This window comes from Polyodon spathula, chromosome 8 (assembly GCF_017654505.1).
Source record: "Polyodon spathula isolate WHYD16114869_AA chromosome 8, ASM1765450v1, whole genome shotgun sequence".
NCBI classification, from domain to species: Eukaryota; Metazoa; Chordata; class Actinopteri; order Acipenseriformes; family Polyodontidae; genus Polyodon; species Polyodon spathula.
The window spans coordinates 35,366,095-35,388,048 of record NC_054541.1 but is presented as its reverse complement, the minus strand read 5'-3'; the positions used below and the strand labels follow the sequence as shown (position 1 = coordinate 35,388,048).

General features: G+C 35.3%; 1 protein-coding gene across 3 annotated transcripts in view; it reads right to left on the bottom strand.

Annotated features, from left to right (window-relative positions):
* Positions 1–289: 289 nt before the first annotated feature.
* LOC121319860 (scm-like with four MBT domains protein 2) overlaps positions 290–21,954 on the bottom strand; it is a 72,042-nt gene continuing 50,377 nt past the window's right edge. For 2 of the 3 annotated variants that reach the window (XM_041257755.1, XM_041257756.1), the window contains 10 exons: positions 19,385–19,498; positions 13,997–14,039; positions 13,377–13,444; positions 12,650–12,789; positions 9,697–9,806; positions 8,258–8,433; positions 5,236–5,405; positions 3,809–4,072; positions 3,338–3,466; positions 290–1,940 (listed from right to left, as the gene is read on the bottom strand). In XM_041257755.1, the coding sequence (XP_041113689.1) occupies positions 1,800–1,940; positions 3,338–3,466; positions 3,809–4,072; positions 5,236–5,405; positions 8,258–8,433; positions 9,697–9,806; positions 12,650–12,789; positions 13,377–13,444; positions 13,997–14,039; positions 19,385–19,498 (1,355 nt within the window). In that variant the 3' untranslated portion in view covers positions 290–1,799. The remainder of the gene's footprint in view (positions 1,941–3,337; positions 3,467–3,808; positions 4,073–5,235; positions 5,406–8,257; positions 8,434–9,696; positions 9,807–12,649; positions 12,790–13,376; positions 13,445–13,996; positions 14,040–19,384; positions 19,499–21,954) is intronic. The other variant, XM_041257757.1, reaches the window with a different exon arrangement.

Sequence of the window (21,954 nt, the reverse complement as noted above, 5' to 3'; positions counted from 1 at the left end):
TACAATAATACAAAGCTGAACATTAAAGGTTTGGTCAAACTGAATGGAGGCAAACAATTAAGCCATGCATGTGTACTTGTTAAAGATTTGTTTTCCCCTCCCATCTAAAGAATACATTTTATTATGTTATATGTTAAAGAAGTTCAATGTACAAATTACACAATGTATAAATACTGAAAATACTGAAAGTAATGTGTGTATATATATATATATATATATATATATATATATATATATATATATATATATATGGAATGTGCGATTTTAAATGTGATAAACATAAATGCTACAGTATACAAAACTACAAAAGCATTCAAAACTATTCAAAATGCTCAATCACAAATTCTTGTCAGCTTAACGAATGTTGCTTGAGAAAAAAAATCAACAAAATCTCAAATTAAAAAAAAAAAAGAGACCTATTTGTCATACTTGAACTAACATTTCAAAAGGGCAACTTGAAGTCTATTTTGATAAATTAAATAGGCCTTGGCAGTCATAAAACTTGCTCTTAGTTTTTTTTTTAGTTTTTTTTGCTTCAAAATACAGCACTTCATAACTTTACATAATGTTTATAAATACTACTAAAATCTTTTTATTTTTTTATTATGTGTTAAAGCATCCAGAACACCTCTTTGTATCTTTTTTTTGTGACACTATAATACATAAATCAACAAACAATTACAAGAAAACTAATGCTGTCTTCAAAATAAATAGCAACCACGAAAGTGCACTCTCCTTTATATTCATATATTTAGATTTTTTTTTGCTTAAAATGAATATACATTTTGTTTTAAAAGGGTTTTCAATAATTTAAATACAAAAATGTACCAAGAGTAATGAACAATATCTGTTTATTTGACATAGCCTTAAATATAAATGCAACAAATCTACAGTAACATTTTAATTTTAAAAAATTGAGTGGTTATTGTTTTTAAAAGGCCTAATTTTAACTCATTGAATGAAAATAATTAGATCATACGCCCAATTGTACTATATGTTGGAAACGGTTTAAATCTTTCCAGCAAATCTAGTTGAATCCTTAATATAGTGCGATTAAGACAGTCAGCGTACACAAAATTTCATACATTTGCAGACTATACAACTATTTTAAAAAAAGTTATATTAAATAACTTTGTATTTCACAGATAGCATTTACTTCATACAAAAAATAATCAAGCACTACCAAAGTAAAAAAAGATATTATTATTAACAAATGTAACACACACCTGTGGTATTTGGATTTTGGGGGAATTCCAAACTGTACTTTTTAAATAAAAGACCAAAACGTAGATCCACAAAAATCAGCAACTTAATAAACTTCACAGCTACAGTAGATGACTTTGAAAACAAAATGCAAAGAGAGTGGAGGTGTCCTGTGTTGTACGGTGTATGGCTTTTTTTTATGCTGCTTCACTTTGCACCATTTCCAACTGCATTACAAATAAAAACCATACATGAACTGATAGTGCAGCTAAACCACAGCCTAACTATGTTCTGCTAGTCTATGTAGTCATTCATTAGTTTCCCTGTAGTTCACCTGTAGTTGTATTTCAAATGGGATTAAAAGGACAAACAATAGTTTACAGCCTTAGCAATAATGCTTGGTACCCATCAATTTAACTGTTCTGCATAACTGACAGTCGACAGAACTCCATAGTATAAAATGTCTAACAGAATGTGACCACTATAGCTGTGGTCTTATTTTTCACAGACCCAGCAGCAACTTCAACGCAGTACCTACATATAGTCACTGTAAGCCGTAAGATATACTTATTATCCAGCAAAGGTCAAGGGTACAGTCAGTTAGCGTATTGTGCATAGAATGCAACTTTCACTCTTTCAATCTGGTGACATAGCTTGATGGCTGGTCCTAGTTTAAGTTCCATGCATTCTTGGACTGTTGGAAGTGTCAGAAGGAGTAATGCCTGGCCATCGATATCCTAGAAAGAAAAACAAATAGGAATTAGATGAAACCAAAACGGAAGCATATGAAGAAAGTTATTCTGTTACAACACAGAAATGTGAGGCAATAATGTCACATGACACAAAACACTGGTGGAAACGTGAGGATAGAATATATTTTTAGAAACTGTTGAATTATCACTGTGATTTGGTGGGTCTGTGCTACTTCTATCTTGTAAGAGCCACCTTGGAGATTAGATACACCCTTGAAATGTTTCAATAGCAAATGTAGGGGGCTTTATCTAGTTTAACAGATTTTAAAATACGGATGCATCTTTTGCATGTAATGTATTGTAGCTGTATTGACTTACGTGTGCTCTATATACAACATCCTGGGACACCTTTGTTAAAAGGATGATAAGCACTAATCTTCAACTACTTTACTTAAAGTAACATTAGGTTGTCCAGGATTAGTGCTAACTGGAGTCTGTGAAACCAACCAAAAACTATATTGGTTAAATGCGAGCAAGTGCTACAACTCCAATTACAACTAATGACTTCATACAAGACCAGAAATGACAAATGGCTACATTACAGACAGATCTTGGAAAGAGCCTATTCTCAAAAGCAAACTAAAGTACCAATTCATTCTACATGAACACATATTGCATTTATTTGTATTACATAAAAAGGAACAATCTGTGAGTAAGTAATCCAGTAAATGCCACAAATAAAATAACAAAGCAGCACGCTTCATAAAGATAAGCAATTTACTGCAATTCTCACCACATTTCTTGGCAGAGCAGCAGGAGTCAAGCAATTTATTGCAGTTCTTGACTGTTTCCTGAGAAGAAAATGAAGCTCCCAACACGAACAATAAGCAAGTTATTGCTTTTTTTCCCCCCTTCTATTTTGAACAACAAAAGTGTAGCAGCTACTTCTATAAAAGGTTATTTGCCAATAACATCAAACTTGCCTGCTTGTGTGTATATATATATATATATACAGAGAGCTGTGCTTGTAGTGGGTGCTTTGTGAATTACGCATATGGCATTCAGATTCTTTTGGATGTCAAGAATGTTTTTTAAATGAATTGTACACCATGTTAAGCATAGCAAAGTAATGTTTTTGGAAACTCAATTAAGCAGCCAGTGAAATTTTCACAAATACTTTTTAACACCATGCAGGGTGTTATCTAGCAAATGTATCTTAGTGGTACTTGTTCTACCTGTTTCATAAACAATATTTTTAACACAGAACTAAACAGCTGTGCAGAAATCAACTCAGCTGGCCTAAATGGCATTTTCTTTTCTTTATATTGATTTTCTGTAGAAGAGGTCTGTAGAATTGGTCCCTGGTTACAATTATAAACTGCTTTTTTTGTGTCCAAACATGCTAATAAGACTATACAGTACATGGTAGCTTTTGTTAGTACCTGTTCTTGAAATATTTTGGTGAGGGGTGCACAATCTGTAGACTTAATAAACCTGACAACATCAGCTACAGTCCACTCCAGTGGGTTGCTGATCAGAACCAGCTTGTCTTCATCTTCACGGTTTTCAACCTGTAAAACCAACACTTAAATTACCAGATGCTATCAGCATTAGCTATCAGCATTAGCGTTAGCATCATTTCTGTGCAACAGAGGAAAATAAAACTAAAATGTAACAGAGGCCCAAAGAGAAGTACCATAATACTTTTTTTTCTAATAAACTGGCATACAACTAAAAAACAAAAACACATTAACCAGTCATTAACCCCCCCCCCCACCTCCCCAAGATGCCTTTTCTGACAACATACAGGACAGAAATGAACTGTTGAATCCAAAAGTAACAACAAGTATGAGTTCTCCAACAGATATTTACACTCCCCACACTACTGGTTTATCAGTGCTTTGTGTATTTACCTTTGCAGCAGAGCGCTTAGCAGGGTGGTATTTTATATCCTCAGTGTAGGATAGTGACTGGGTGGTCCTCTTACGCCGGGGCCTCTCAATGCTTGTGGGTCTCACAGTGTCTGTGTTCCTTCTTAGAGCTGCTGCTCTTCTGGGTCTTGTGGTCAGGACTTCCACTGAGGACGTGTCAGTCTGGTCTTCCCGCTGCTCTGAGCTCGTCTCCTCGCTCCCCGTGTCATCTTCAGGCCCATCCTGATCCTCGTCCTCCTCGCTGTCCTGTAACAGCAAGAAAAGAAAATCCTGCTCAACCGACTCAACAGGCAGACAGTTGTATATACAGGGTACCTAACCGGAAACCTCTCGTGGTCCACCCTCTACCTGGCAAATCCCTAATCTCCTATGAAACAAGGCCACAGTGTGATGGCTACTGGTAACTAAGCATGGAACCTTTAAGCACGATTTGGGATTCTTCTGTTTTGTCTTTAGTTGTTTTTTTGTTAGTTTCTATCCCAAGGGGCGTGAATCTTTATTTATTTTAGTTTGTAGTTACAATGACGAAAGCAGTAGCTGAAATTCTCTCTACTTGACTTGTCCACAGGCCTTGCTGTGAGCTAGTTTTCTCTATTTATAACAAAAGCATCTCTGCAAATCCAGTTTTCTTTCTACTGTTCTCTAATGTGGGCTGTTTTACATTCTTCTCACACTTTACACCCGTTTTCTAATGTGTTATTTTATCAACGCTGTCTTGCAGCTGTGCTGTTTTTGCCTGCCCTAACCTCACTCTCTCTCTCTAAAAAAAAATGTCCCCTCCACCTCTTCATTGTCTTTTTAATATGCCATCCTTTATTTTTTTTGCAGTTTTACCTCATTTTTCACTTCTACCTACAACACCCCCCCACACCTTCTCCACACACACACTCACTTTCTGCTGATCTGTTACTTTACACATCTCAAATGTTTCTCTTGCTGTAGTTAGCTGAACTAGAGAGTCAGATTGGATTTAGTTACTCATTTCATAATTACTCATTGACTGAACTGAATGTATTAGGTTCAATAAATCCTTATTAATGAGAGTGCAGTAGCTGCAGTAGAAAAGTGCTGATTGATGCACTAACTGGACTGCGGGATAACAGAGTCAGTACTTGTTCAAATTAAGGAGTTAACCCTTTGATTTCCATGCAAACAATCTAAGTAAATATAATCTGACAGCTAAGATTTTATATTACTAAAGATTCAAAGATCAACAGAGTAAATGTCACCTGTAATAAAGTAATTGATGTGGCCAGTAAAAGGCTTGACTGATGGCCATACTGTCTACTGTTCATAGTAAGTGGTGAAACTAGTAAAGATACTGAAAATTGGTAACTTACATCTAAGAATTAACAGCAATAACACTACATATTGTATTCAAATTGTACAGCAACAGTTCTGTGCTTTACCTGTGGGGATGCAGCTGGCGTGTAGTCTACTGCCGAGGATCGTCTTTTCTTCTGGACAAAGATGGATTTGCGCTTCTTTCTACGCCTGGCAGGCTTTGATAGGCTACTCTCTACGCAGCTGTCACCAATTGTTGGTTTGATGACCTTTTTCTTCTTCCCATAGTAATAAGCTAATAATAGTGTGAAAATGAATGACATGTTAATCTACTGCATTCCACGAAGGCGTAATGTAAGGCCTAAAAACTATGTGGCCTGACAAAGAATATTTAATTGAGTTGGACATGGTTAAGCATGGTAAATGATGGCTGTATCAGGGTTGACATTAGCTCGGTTTACTTGCAATTTAGAACTCCAAATTCTTTTTCCATTGTCATGAGAATATGACATAGCACGCACGTACCATGTACTTTCCTCACACGATCGGAAATGCATGGCCACCACAGGGCAGGTCAATCACCTTCAGCAGTGAAGGTCTCGTTTGTATGTAACCTTGCACATCTTTCCACTAGCAATTCTTTATTAACTGAGATCTGCCGATAGCAGCACTGGCAAGCTTCTTTGACCAAATAAGACTAAATGAGCACAGGTTGGGAGCTTGAGGTTTAACAGACCTCTTCATTCAGCATGTTTTTCTATTCATGAGATACCATTTATATACAGTATAATGGTTGACAGGTGACTCCTAAAATGACGGTGCTTTAAAAAAATACTGCAGCTGCTACAAAAACACCACATAGCTAAAACAAAATGCAGCCTTTTGGAATAGCCCTTTGGCCAGTTTTTTTTTTTTCCCTATAGTTTTATTTTATAGGTTTGGTGATAAGATTGCTAATTGCTTTAAGGTTGATATTTTTCAGTCCCTTAACACTAAGCTAAGATGCAATACATGTTCCACTTTTGGATTTTTTGAATTTGGTTTTTTTGAATTTCTTCAAATAGACAAATCTGGGTCTTATTATTAGTATTATTATTATGATGATGAAGACTATAGAATTCAAAATCTAGCCTTGTATTTAATGTAATTTGCCTGTATTTAATGTATATGCACTGTTTTTTACTGTTTGTATTTTATGTACTATGCCCTGTATTTCATTATATTTAATGTATTATGTGTTGTTCCTCACCATCTTGTAAAGCGCTTTGTGATGGTGGTCCACTGTGAAAGGCGCTATATAAAATAAAGATTGATATGCAGTCACAAATGCTTAGTGAAAAATGCATGCATAGTTCACAGCTCTCTTTAATCTAATGCTGGTATGCTATCTAGGCAATATATAGAACATGTAATCAATTAATGTGTTATCCACCTTAAATATATGTATGTTTTAGTTTTGAAACTCACATTGCAAGCTGGAAACCCCATGAATATATACATGTACTCCTGAAGGCTGATTTTGCTTCTCTCGCTTTTTTTTTAGAATACTAAATTCAATACAATCTGAAATCTTCTTAAAAAAAGGTGAATGATATCAGTAGCGGTGCAAATTGAACACTGACAGGAATATTTAAATAAACCCTCTCATATAGTAATATTTATTAGGCCGTTTGAATTTTGAAAGATAATTTCTCCCCCTAAAAGAAAACAAACATGTTAACCGAAATTGCCGAAAAGAGGTACTACCAGAACACATGGCAAAAAAGTTAGCCTTATTCTTATTTGTGCATGCAACCAAGCTACTGTTAAAACTTTACGATTATTTCTAAATATTTATTTATGGTTCGTAACACATGACTAAATTGTATTCTAGAACTTTAAAAAATGATCACTGACATTACAACAGTAAAGATGTTTTTTACAGCTTTATTCCTTTTTAAATCATCTTTGTTACACTAAACTTTAATGGCTTTCTATGTAATTTGTAACTCAAAGCAGTACATTACATAGCATCAAAAAAAACCGTATCACTTATATATAAAATTCACTAGATGTGATTGAAAAATGGCAAACGCTGTTTTAGAGCAGATGCAGTGACTTTTTATTGTGCTGATTAACAATTGACATCATGAAGATGCTGCAAAATGATCTGTCAATCTTGGGCAGGTGTTGTGACTCTTGGTCTCCCAGTTCGTGGCCTGTCATTGACAGAGTATGTCTGGTTATACCGTCTCGCCAGGTTTGAAATTGCTGGCTGTGAGCACCCAAGATGGCAAGCCACAGTACACTGCCCTTGTCCAGCCTCCAACATGCTGATTGTATGAAGGCGCTGCTCTCTTGACAGACGTGGCATATTGTTTTTTTTTCTGTAATTTTCTTTATTGCTATTATTCAAGCTTGCAATTTAACAGCTAAAACCACTCCATATCCAGTGTCCAATAAACCTCACTAATTAGGTGATTAAGTGCATATGCTTCAGCCATTGTCACTCAAGCGTGTCATGGTCGACGATGAATGATCGAGTGATTGAAAAGAAACCAAAAACATCTTGTCAATGTCCATTTATACACCTTATTTATTTTTCAAAATAAATGTCTTATAATAGTGATAAGTTTCTTTTGAAGCTTGGTCTAAGCTTCAAAAGAAGGTCTTTCTATATCAGCTGATCTAAGTTTGGTAAACTTAAATGTAAAATACCGTAATTTAAGAAACACCATACACCATTTTAGAAGAATATCTACTTGTTATAAATGAGGTGGACAGAATGAACAGGAAATACAATTCTATGTAGTACTGTGTTTTGACTGGGTGTGTGCTGCATAAGAGGTGCACGTTATACAAAAAGTACATGTTATACAAGGTATATGACTTAAGGCAACTCAAGTCATTATACAGACTGTGCATCTAGTTAAAAAAATAGATTGTAACCTCTGCCGATAGCCAGTCAGTTATTAACTTAGACCCAATTAATTTATACCCTATGCTGGTTAAATGTAGGCTTCAACTCGTACTAAAAAAAAACAAAAAACACACACACACAAAAACTGAAACTGGGAAATAATTACTAAAACTAGAGCAACATTCTAATCAAATGATGTAGCCAACTGGCACAAATCGAGATGTAAAAAACGTTGTTTTAATACTTACTGTATTTGGTTTTGGTGTGGATGGAGCAGTTCTCTGGGCACTTGTCTGTGACCAAGGCAGGGCTAAACAAATTAGGACAGCACTGAAGCTTGAGGCAAACTTTCCTGCAGAATTCTGACACCTGGTCGGAGGTTCTCACAATCTTGATAATTGATCTGTATGTTTTCCCTTTGTACCTGATTTATTTAAAAACAGGCGTATCGATTACTGTATTGATCAACAGGTTTTTGAGCAATGTCTTAAGCATCCCATTGGAACAGTTCCAGAAAAAAACAAAACAACAGCAATGCATCTCCTTGTGCCAAAACAAAAGTGCATTCACTCACTGTGCCACATCGTAGGACAGAAAGTATTGGGCTGTATTCAAAGGCTTAACTCTCCAAAACAATGGATTTATGGTTTGTCGATTTTAAAGAACAGACTAACAATTGATATTCACATAGTTGACCAACTGTGTAGATTTACATGTTGTGGTAAGAAACAATTATACAAATAAATGCGTGCAAACATGCTATTAAAATCATCTGACTTTTTAGCAAACTGGTATCATTCACCTTTCTTTAGCTGGGTTTAAAAGAAGATTTCAGATAATGCTAAACCACTGCTATGCAACTGCAGTCTGCCTAATTGGCCATCAAACAAAGAAAAACCTTTCATAGTACATGCACTGTATAAATTCATGGTGTTTACAGATTGCAATGTTTCAAAACAAAAAACTCAGATCTTTAGACAAATACATTTAAGGTGGATAAAACATTAATTGATGAAATACTACAAAGTTTAGTTTGCTAAAAAGTCAGATGATTATAATATTGCATAATTAATATAATGTAGCACACTACAGTTGTACATGGACGGTACTACAGCTTCCCACAATACAGTGTTGCTTTTTTAACGATAATACAGATTCATGGTTTTAATCTAATTATCAGAAGACTGTAAGTAAAGTCGCTTTACAGTTTGTAATATTCACTTGTTACCCTGCTGTAGTGCATCCAGTGCAGTCCACGCAGAACAGTAAACTGATACAAATAAGAAAAATCTGATGCTCTGACATTTTCAGTAGGTGAGAAAAAATAATCTCTTAGAAGGACATGTCGTATCACTTGCTCTCACACAGCTCAAAGGAGTTATTTTTCTACAGGAAAGCCTATAATATTTATTCCATATATACAGTAGGTCTGCTGGTGTTCAGATCATTAGAATAAAGGCATCAGATGACAGAATTTTGTTTCCAGACTGGTTGTTGCATACTGCATTAGGTACTAAATAGAGATCTTTCTACTCCATTCTGGAAAATGTGGGTAACCAAACTGTAGTAACCTGTATTTAGCGATACACAGATGGGCCCACTAGTCACATAAGCCGTTTAGTTACAATTAGTACCACTAGTACATTTAGCTATTCAGCTTTAAGTTTAAAAGGTTGTAAAAACTCACTTGGCTTTTAGTGTTTCTTCTTGAAAGTTCCCTTGTGGGTCTTCTACAAGCTGCAGTTCTCTCAGTACACGGCCTGGTTTATATGCAGCATTGATCAACATGCCAAGAACCTGGGAAATAAATAATAAGATGAGTCCCTAAGACAAAGCACCTGATATTATAGTATACCAGTCTCTACCAACAAGCCCTTTCAATGTGAAAAGATAGTACAAGTACAAATAATGTAATGTCTGCTGTAATTCATATGCTGAATACAGTCTGGGGCAATAAAAAGCCCAAGCAACTCCTTCAATTCTAACTGCACACAGTAGTCCTGATGCTTACCTATAGGTACACACAAACAGATTAAGTGAACCCAATTCAAAATGTAAAAGTTGACATTGCATGACAGCTCAGGATAATGAACAAGTGGATGCAATTTAACATACCTTTCAGAAAGGAGACATCCACCAAAAATCTGAAATTAACAATTCTTTATTGCCCATTAGAGCTTATAGCGGCCCCATGTGCCGGCTGAGCTGTGATGTAATGACTATTGATTGATGCAGCTGTAGCCAGCGGGCAGGACAAGTGGCGCTCTGGGCCACCTTCCCAATGGACAAGGCACGCTAGAAGGTGAAGGACCGAACAAAGAAACGACAAGGAGGCGTAGGCGATAGGGCTATTTATAGAAAGTTTGATTATGTAAGTGATTATAAGGAGGATCCTTTCAGAAACACAACACAGTTTCCAATTAAGCAAAACAACTGAGGCTACGAATAATAAAGAATATAACATAAAAACAAGACATATGGTATTGATGTTATGGGCGAGCGTGACGATAGGAAACATATCTAGTTCAGACCATGACTATGTTTTCCATAAATAATATATCAATAATTCTATAGCAACCCAAACTTGTTTGATGGTACTTTGTGGTAACCTATTGTTTTATATGAAAACAGCATGCTTAACAACAGAATGTATTTGTGGTGCAGTATGTCACAATGAAAAAGAAAAATATGTGTGTGTGTGTGTGTGTATACATATAAGACATTTTTTCATATGCGTTATGCTTATGCAAATGCAAGCCATCCTTTTCTAGAGTGTATAATACATTTAAAATCTAATATTGCTCTGGGGACCCTGATATTCCATAGCAAAAAATGAACACACAGTGGGCATCTTAATATTGCCAGATTATATATAAGTGGTTTAAATTTAAGTATTTGCCTTGGGCTGATTCACTCCAGCAACTACACATCAAACCTAATGAACTTACAGTTATACAGAACAAAGTACATCATTCTGAATACTATAAAAAATGTTACGAATGAACTCTCTTTGCGCTATGCAGCAGTGATACAAAGAATTAAACAAATAAAAAATAAAACATTATGTTTATGCTTTGTTATTTGTATGGGTAATTTTCAATTCAACAAGAAGAACTAAAAAAAAAAAAAAAAAAAAAAAAAAAATCACAGTTGTGATTGTAAAATTGCTAGTTTTTCTAACATTAGCTGTCTGAAGCCCAACAACTGTTTGGAGGTATTCACTGTTTTTGAGACATGGCATATTCCCCAGTGTTGGATGTGTTTCAACCTCCAATCACTCAGATCAACAGGGGTCCAGAATTCTATTTGCACAGACTGCCGAGACAAAACATCTACAGTGTAATGTGGAGCAGACTCCATGTAAAAGAAGCCAAAGTGTGATATTTAAAACGTACAGAAAATATAAAACATATGGTTACCAGAACACAGTAACAATCTGACAGTTTTTATCAAGGTCTTTACACCAAAATGTACAACAAATGTTCACCATATTTATTTGTGAAAAGAAAATAACGACTGTAAATGTAAGACCACCTAAATGCTACTCAGAAGGTCAATTTTATGTCTCAGAGGTGTGAAAGAATTGTTTGTTACCAGTTTTGTAAGACTAAGGGCTGGTTCATACCTCTGTTGCAGATGAATGCCATAGGTCAGGCGCAGACAACTATAAATGCTGCGCAGCTTCACTATTTGCTGTACGAAGGACGCATCGTGTCGCAGTCTTTTTGACCGCACAGCTGTCGTTCATACTTTAAATACAGACTGCATTTGCGTAATTGGAAAAATGTACATTTTAGCAGATGTGCAGAATTTGTATCTCTTATAAAAGAGGTTTTAAAAAATCAAAAGCGACGTTGTTTGTACATCCGTCTTCTCAACCAACAGAGAATCCAAAAGGGAGAACTGTATGCATTAATTACAGAGATGCGGGTATGTGACAGTGAGAGATATTTGAAGTATTTTAGAATGACAGGTGAAAGGTTAGATGATCACACTGCACATAGCAACTGGCAATTCCCAGCAAAGGGTGGCCACAGGCTTTACATTCTCTCCAGCCCTTTTCTACTTTTACTGAATACTACACACCAATGCTGTTTCTATTATTTGGGAATCTCTATATTCTCTCAGTGAGGGGTTATATAAATGATGGTTACCTATGATGGTTACCAGCGTACGACCATGCAGCAAATGTTGACATTTTTCAACATCTTCCAACCACATGCGATTTCAGGTCGCAGACGTATGAGAAAAAGCTGTACAACTTTCCAAAAAGATGCAAATAGCAAGAGTGTGGATGACGTAATTCAGATCTCTCGCACAGGGTCAGAGACCCTTGACTCCGACCAGAAATTATGTCAGAGTCTGAGGTATGAACCAGTCTTAATAATTAAAAAAATAAAAAAAATAAAAAATTGGAAAATGCATGTATAAACGTGGCCTAATGGGTGCGGTACTTATTGTTTACAACATAAAATAAAATTCACAGAGCATAACGTAATTCATATATTACAAAACACATTTTACATGCACTGAAGACAAATAAGTATAACTTAAAAGATTCCATTAAGACACCCTTTACTTCAAATTAATTTCAGGTAATTCCTTAAATTCTAACTGCATATAGTCATCCCAATGCTTACCTCTTTGAGGACAAGAGTACATTTGCCAGGGCCTACTGACTGAGGCAGTTCTGCTATCCTCCCTTTGTTTAAATAGGGACCTGAGAAACATCGATGGTTGACAAAGATTTGGGAGCAGCAGTACTTCCCATTAGTGGCACCTGGGAAAATAAATGATATATTGCTGACAACATTAAAGAAGAACAAAAATATGGCGTGTCTTAGCATTAAGGATGAAGGGTTTGTTTGTAGTAAGACAACTGCAACAAGGAGAAATTCGTTGTAACAGCAAAACAGTATATTGCTAAATATGAGTGACATTTCCTGAGAGTTCTTTAAAAAATAAAATAGAATTCTCTGACACATAAACATCTTTCCCCACCCACATTGTACAGACAAATAATCATTACTTCCCTGCAAGTGCATGTGTAATACTAAACATTGTGTTGTTCATGAGTCACACAATAAACCTGTTTCATTATTATTTTTTTTTTATCTAAATAGCTATCATTTATCACCTACAGTACAGGTTTTGAACACCAAGCAGTCCATGGAAATCTTATATGAATTCTGACAAATGTAACCTAGTCTTTTTTTTTACATGCGGCTTAATTGCCTAGCAGTTTGAGGACTGTACTGTTGTAAGTCCTTGTTACTTCAGTGAGAATTTTTTGTCACTGAAAACGTTATGTTTGTCCATATTTTATATATTAATAATTGCACCCTTTTAGTATATAGTTAAACTTACCAGTATCCAGTGGAGCATTGGGACATATATTATGAGGTACATTCTCCACAGGCACAGAGGTGAGCAATCTGTTGGAAGCAAAATATTTGAGTTTCAGATAGCTGTCTAATTTAACCCCAAATGTACACTCAGGACTTAACTTTTATTTCCTGAAGCTTTGTTATCTATTGAAGGGATTACTCTTTTTGTCTGGCACAGTTTGTGGATAAAATATTGAAAATGGTTGTAAGAGTGGGAGGGCCATGTATCTCCAGAGTGGAATGGTGTGTTGGAGGTTTCTGTGATTTGGGCCACCGCAGGGCTGACATGTCACAGAACTACATACATTTGCATACACTGCAGAGCAAGGGCTTTACAACGCCACTAACATTCTGTATAGCACTGACCAGTCAGTGTTCTTCCACCTATAGTGCTTCATGTACCTGACATATACCTGACACTTCATGTTTATTTGTATATGCTGCACTGTGAATAGACTGCTTCAGCAAAATGGAGTACCATTATTTCATTGCTTTTTTGCAAGTGTGGTTTCTCAGGGAACAGTTTTTTTTTTTTTTTATGGTGTGCTTTTTTATTAAGTAGGCAGAAAATGGAAAGATCAAATTAAACAACAAACTTACTGTTTTTCTGGCTGTACTACAGCAATCTTCTTCTGTGTCTGACCTGCAAAGCAAATGCAAATATATGAATGCCTTCTATTAAGTTGTTACCAAGGTAATAGAACACTGTATTTCAAGAAATATATTGTTGTATTCTTCATGTTCATGCCGATATAGTAGCAAAAATACATTTCTGCAATAAGCCTTCCTGTCATAATGCTTTACTTTCTGAAGCGTTTATAAAAAATAAAAAATGAATTTGTTCGTTGAAGGCACAGTACTAAGGGAAAAAGGAAATTCAAACAACGAGTGATGCAAACTTCAAAACAAGATTTATATAGTGACAGGATAGCCAGTGCGGTGACGTCAGGCCAGGAAATAACTGCAGCACAAACAGGTAAGCTGGGTTAAGAATCGCGCCGCTACGTGTATATAACAAAACTAAATACACTATTTAAACAAAAACACTGCTCACTGAGCAAAATAAAAGGTTGAAACAAAACCAAATCTTGAACACAAAATCCAAACAACTACCATGCTAGTAACTGATTACTTTTATTATCGTTTTTGATTTTTTTTCCCCCCTCGCTCTCGCACACATGTTCCTCCTCTTCGAACACCCATCCTCTGCAGCCAAACTGCAGGTCTTTTATATTATGGCCGAGGGGTTAGCTAATTATTAATTATCTTATTACCCCTCGGCCACAGTCTGCATGGCTTTAATAATTATGCGTGACTGCCAGCTAATTCAACAATTTCTAGCTGACAGTCATGCATTCCCATGAGGTATTCTAAAGATAAAACAATAACAAATAATGGCGGACAGAACCTCGCTTGCCCTGCCAAACAATAATACAAAACACTGCTTTTCGCTGTCATATTAACAATAGATAAATCATAATAATAATAAACAAATACAAAAATACACATTTATATGCAGGGCTTTGCCCGGCCCCCTCTGTGTGGAGGGCTTTTCCTCTGCCCTGCCACACATACGTATAACATTTATAACTAAACATACTGTATATTGCCATCCTTTAACAATAACTCCTCCAAAAACCTGGAGAAATACGATCTTCACGCCGTGGATGGCCTTGTGTCGTTGAATTGCAAATGCTGTCCCCTCAGGTTAATAAAGTGTCCTCCACAGGACAATATTGACCATGGGTGAACTTTGGAAACAGTGATACAGCACCTGGATTGCACAGCTCCAGAATTATTCTGTCTGGATCAAGTCCAGCATTTAAAGCAAAACTCTCAGTTGATTTTCTCCAGTTTAGTCACCTCTACTCAAAAACTTTACAATTTGCTTAAAAACTTTTAAGGAATGTTCTTGTTTGGCTAAATTCCGGCAGCAAATATAAAAGACCAGTGAATTTAAATTAAAAAAAAAAAAAAAAAAAAAAAAAAAAAAAAACTTTTATTGTACCCTGGCAAAGTTGGCAAAACACTAAAGCTTTTGCTTTACTGCTAAGATTAAAAAACAAAAAAACAAGCCCTCCAGTAGTCTTGGGCAAAGAGGATGCTACATAGCCAGAAATACTTATAATCACAAAAATAACTGAAAAAGGCACAGACATATTTGCCTAACAGTTGAATACATTTTATCTATTTTAAAAGCACTTCAGTAAATCTCCTGTACTTTATGAATTTATACAATCATAGCTGTTGGCTTCTTAAGATACTGCAAAAGGTGTATCTCTGCTTACTGATAATTTATATTTCATGTTCCTAAGCTTAAAATACAAGAGTAATACTAATGCTGATATTATTAACAATATAAATACAACTATTACAAGTACTGCTCTGAATAAACAGTTTTGGTGTAATTTACATGTTTCTCTCTCGTGTTTTACAATGTCACCAAGGCTGATGAATTACATCCTCATTATGAACAGCTTTAAATCTGTTAGAACAAAAATCACGGAAATGTAAGAGCAGTGTGTCTAGTATGTCAGACAAGATTTCTTAAAGTATTTTTCCATTCGAGTGGACCAATGGTTTTCAAAACATTTGTAGTTAGGACCCTCTTTAAAGTTACTGTAGTGAACAATGTAAAGAAAGAAAATCTAAATCTATATATTTAGTTTATTGTAAAACAGGAAATATATAAATAATAAAGCAAAAAGCCAGATTTTTCACAATGCAAGGTCCACTTTTCATAAAACACCTGCAGGAACTGTCTGTCGTCATTACGTACTAGTAGGCCTGCTTGTGTGGTGGTCATTTCCCAACCCTCCTGAAACCTTTGTGTGTTCCTGTGTTTTACAGCAAGCCATTACAGTAACACGTCAAAGTAGAAAATATCACAGGAGTTAAGAATACGTTGTGTAGGCTTTACTTTACTCCAGTGAATTAACTGCAAAACAATGGATGCCAAACAGCAGTTGAACGTTGTTTTGTTTATTCCTGAAATAAATCGGACCTAAAGTTGACACTGCATTTCAGAGAGCATGTTTACGCAGAATTCTGTGTTATACACGCAGGACATTTTAATAAAACACAAAAACATAACAGCACTCCGTTTCTAAAACACAGATGTAAAAGACAACAGATCCACTTTTCATCATCCCTAGCCAATATATATATTTTTTTATATTATTGAGTAGTTTTATGCAATGCAACATGTAAAAATGGTTTCACTGCACCCTAAAAAAGCAGCAGAGGTCTCAGTATTACAGCACTGCACACGTCCCTGGTATTAGAGCGACTCTGTATGAGAGCACCTTACCTATTGACACTCGGCCAAGAATTTGAACAAGTAAAACACATGCTCAGAAATCATGGTTTTAAGACCATGGATGAGGCCTGCAGGGTTTTTATTAAGAACTATTCTGACATCTTTCCTGCTTTCACAAAAGTTGCAGCAATTGCAATTAGGATACCTGTATCTTGTGTACCAGCAGAACTGTGTTTTAGGTGAATGTCAGAACAGAGTGCAGACCAGCAAACGCTCTCATTGACGTGATGATCACCAAAAACATGACAATTTCTCCTGAGAATGATTAAGACTTTGATTTGGAAAGAGCAAGAGTCATTTTCTGACTTAGGTGCTAAAAGAAAAAATTTAAGAACTTTTAAAACAGCAAAACTGTAAATAGTTATGATGTTGACAGCTACCCGCAGAGACATTGGTACATGTTCTACAACACTGATTTTTATGTCGTGAACGGGGGGATTTTCAAAAGAAAATGTTTCATGGTTAACTTGCCTTGATGTCTTTTTCTACTAGCATTATTTATACTGTGCACTGTTTTGAATGTTAACTCTGTTAATCTGAAATAGTTACATTGGAAAATAACATAACTATGTTGATGCAATATGTAGATATTATGGTTGAAAACACAGATTTTGAGATAATTTTTACAAATGCACATTTTTAAAGGCTAGCGCGACCTCTGCCAACTCTGCCAATTCCTTGCCATTGCTGTTTCTTCACAGTAAACAGTGGCCACAGATAGATGTTGATAAAGTAATGACATGAGGTTTATGTGTGCCTTATTGTAGCTGAACGAAACCAAACAAAAACTGAAATTTAACTCTAAACACGTCAAATACAACTAAAAGTGGAAATGGCGTTGGAAAACAAAGGGGAAAAACACTCACCGTTTTGGTTCTCATTTATTACATCCCACATAACAATTCTGTATCCGAATACATGTCAAAAAATATTCATTCGAATATTCGGATATTTGTCCAAGCACAAATTAAAAATAAATCATTTAAAAAAGGTGCTTTATTAATGCTGGCAATTGAGCTGGCCAAACAGATTTCAAAAATTGCTGATAGGTTATAGTGTTTTACTGTATGAAGTTGTCCATATCTGGAGCACAAACACCATCCATACAGATTTTTAAATTTGATTTATTTGGTAATATAATGAAATCCAACACTAAAATTTATTAAGGGTAGAAGTAAAAGGCATGGTATTTTGCTTAAAATAGCAATAAATGGGTTTCCCAAAATCTTGAAATTACAGTTATGGCCAAAAGTACCTAGAATTTTAGGATTGAGACACAATTATAAAAACAAAACAAAACAAAAAAACCCCACTATATAAACATAATTTTGATCTTTTATTTAACATTAGGTAATAAAATAAACTACAACATGATATCGCAAAAGTCTACCAGAAGCTACAATAGTAGTATCAGTTTTTCATTAAGTATGTGGAAAACTACAAAGCAGTGTGTAATTCAATATATTAACGTAACATTATTGTCAGGTTTCATTTGACTTTATGAAGCAAAATTAGTTTTATTCTATAGGGTGATGCAAACCTTTTGGTCATTGCTGTACTTATTTAAGGTCTTCCTCCTCCCTACTAAAGCACAGCATCTCCCTGTTTGTTTTTTCTTGTTGCAGCATGCATCTGTTTTATATTAATGCAGACTCATTATAGATGTGTTCAGCAGATTTTGGTATGACACGTCCCATACTCATTATGTATGTGAAGTTGCGATATCACACTAACACGCTGCCTGGAGGCAGATATTAGGAGTGATATTTAAATTAACATTAAGCCCGTGTACACAGAGAAGTGTCAAAATGTATACAATATCAAAATAGGATAGCAGCAATCAGCAGTAACCATCTAAAAATACAATTTAGAATTCTCTCTGAACTATTTTAAAACAACAGCCTGCAATCATAGCTGCATAATTTGCACAAGTAATAACAATATTTAAAAAATGTTCCACATTACATACCCTCCTATTTCCTACACATTTTAATAATCTTTTTTGGCTGTTTTGGGAATCAATCATACAAAAACAGAGCAAATATGCAGAGTGTGTATTTTCTAATCTATTTGTTCCATATTCGCTCAATTTTTACATAAAATGTGTTCATTCTTAAAATGTACATGTTGAACCAATAAATAAATATATTAAACCTATGCCTAAAAAGATTATACAATACCTTTGAGAATGGTTCAATACCTATTTTAAGGTCGGTGTCTGGTTGGGATGACAAGAAATGTACAGGGGTATCTCTAAGGAAATAGCATCTTGTTTGCTCCTGTTTCTTTCACACTTATTTGTGCACTATGATGAGTGATAGGGATTAAGAACATTGAAACACACAGCTACAGTCACTAAGCTTTTTCTCCAGTACAAATTTTGTTGCACTTTTTTTCTAAAACATAAGATTTTACTTAGACAAAAAGTGGAGAAATGTTTGCACTGGGACAAAAGCTTAGTAAATCTGGCCTAGTGTTTACTTAATCAAACTGGGCCAGAAAAGCATACCGACATATTCTGTTATATATCATTCTACTCTAGTGCTTGCAACTTTACACTATTCTACCATAAATGCAAAGAAACTACTTTTTTGTAAGAAGCACCATAAAAAACTTACTGTTAAATACATATTTTTTTAAAAATATGATTGTGGTATCTCAGTACTTACAGACAACTCTGTGTGGAGGAGTAAGGTGATAGCCATTCGCTTCACACCAGCCTACTGGGAAAATGTCCATGGACTCCACATCAGCTATATACTCTGGAAATGGCTTCTTCAAACCTAGAGGAGAACACAAATATAACATTATTATTATTATTTATTTATTTGGCAGACACCTTTACCCAAGACGAACATGTATCAATATGTAATTAAAATAACACTGCTGCAGGAATTTTATCCACTTCTCCTGAAATTCCAAGCACTGATCTAAATTTATGTTCTGACCCTTTTTAGAAGCTACAAGTCTAACCTTCCCTGGAATACTCGCAGGGAGGTTAATAATCAAAGCCTACAGTGCTACTACCACTGTATTCTTAAAAGACGTTTAACCGAGAACAATTGTTGTGACAGTAAAAGGAAAAGGGTTTACTGTGAATTATGCCATTTATGTCCTTAAACCATGTAAATAACATTAAATCTAAATGGAAAACAGATTTAACAAGATATGCCACCTACCTATACCACATATCCTGTGTGGTCTATTGCAGGAACACAAACAGAAATTAAGAAAGGTCTGGACTTGCAACGATGCTTAAATAAACTGCAGCAGCAGGGATCTCATGTCACATCACAGGATTAACCTAATTGGCATATCTAATTCAGAGTGATGCCAAAACCAATGAGGTAGTCCTAATAAAGTGGCCGGACAGTGAACGGGTGGATGATCAGTGCTCAGATCTAAAGATGAATTTGTATGTGTTTATAACAATATGACGATTAAAGTGATTTTTCAAACATGATAAGCAGTCTAGGAATCTCATTCTGTCATTTTTAGTTGTAGTATATTAATTCAAATGGCACACATCACCAAAAAAAAAAAAATCCCCATGCATAGTACCTGCGTTTAAAACTAGCCATGAGTTTAGTGATACAAATAAGATTTTTTTTTTCTGTTGTTTCTGTTGTTTCTGTTGTTTTATGCTTTTCTAATGACAAATAGGGCTGTCAGGAGTTTCTCATGGCTGAACTAAAAATGTAAACCTCTCAGCAGCATTCTTTGGATAAACAAAAACGTCTTGATTAAGTTTTGTAAAACAAATCTAAACAATTATGTGCAACAGCAGGAAAAAAGCATATTACAATGTTTCAGTTCATGAGAGCAAATTGAGTTCTAAACTGGGTTCTAAAAAGAAGTGCCACTGGCCATTAAAAAAAGGATTCTTCAAAGCTGTTAAAAAGTGAGGAATAGTTTGATTGTCATTTTATTGTTTGACTAGTTTGTAAATGTGTGTAAAACAAGCTGTGAGTTGTATGAAGAGTCAATGTACTAGAATCTTATTTCATTCAGACTTTGAACAGTTCTCTCTAATCGTACATAGTTTTTCAGATTCAGTATAATGGGGGATCTACAGTACAACATGAATACTACCTTCTGATTGGTTGGACGATCAACAGAATTTGGTGCAATTTTGCACAGCTATTTAAATCACCTGTTGATTATCAAGGAGTTTTGCTGTTTTATTTGACGGTATTACAGTATTATGAAAGTATTTCGGTATTAAAGTTTTTAAAGTTGCTCTGGCCTCTCGCGTGGCGCATCTGCATGGAATCTATGTCATTGCCGTCCGTGACCGGGGGTTCCTAGAGGGTGGCGCACAACTGGCCGAGCACCACCCGGGTAGGGAGGACTTAGACCTATATTAGACTAGCTACTGACATTAAAACTGCCTTTATGTTTAAAATCCTGAATTTGCATTGTATACAAGATTAATTCTAAATGCACTTGTTTCTTTCAATAAATGTTTTAAAATACTCAGTTAATCTCAGTTGGGTATTGCTTATTAGGAAAGCCAAACTTGCTTAGTTGTACCAGAATTTATTTTATGATTTGAAGACTGAGGTGTTTTCTCTGTTTAATTTTGTTCTCAGTGAGAATTATTTCTGTAGTACTTTATGACATTAGAAAGAGCTCTTGGCTATAAAGAAAACTTCCCCGGCATCAGATAAAAGCACACTGCAATATAATTTATTGCATCTCTCAAGTCTTTACCACTTTGCCTTCTCATAATCACTCTTCAATAACTCCTGTACATGCACCTGGGACCCTATTTAGTGTAATTTACAAGCACAAAGGCACATTTTCAGAAAGGAATAAATACACTTTAATGTTGTTAAACTACTCTGAGTAATGATTTGTTGCTTGTATACTGTTAAGAGTTTTTAAGAAAATGTGTCCTTGCCCGTTTGGTATTTCTAGAGGACTATGAGATTTTCTATAGAATCTCTTATTTTAGTGAGGTGCTGGTGTTTTTTTTCTTCAGAAAAACAAAGAAATTGATGTTTAAGTAATTTTAACAGCACAGAATGATAATGACAGATGAAAAAGTCTGGTGCATAAAACAGCTGCAGATTTGTGATGTAACGTTCCACAGAGCAGTTGCTGTGACCTCAAACTTATTCACTAGATTGAAAACAGGACATGGGAGGCTATTATTGATGACATAGCAAATCCCCCCCCCTGAAAGAGCCTTGCTTCAATTTGGTGACCAGGAGGTGGAGGTTAGCTAGCAGTAGGT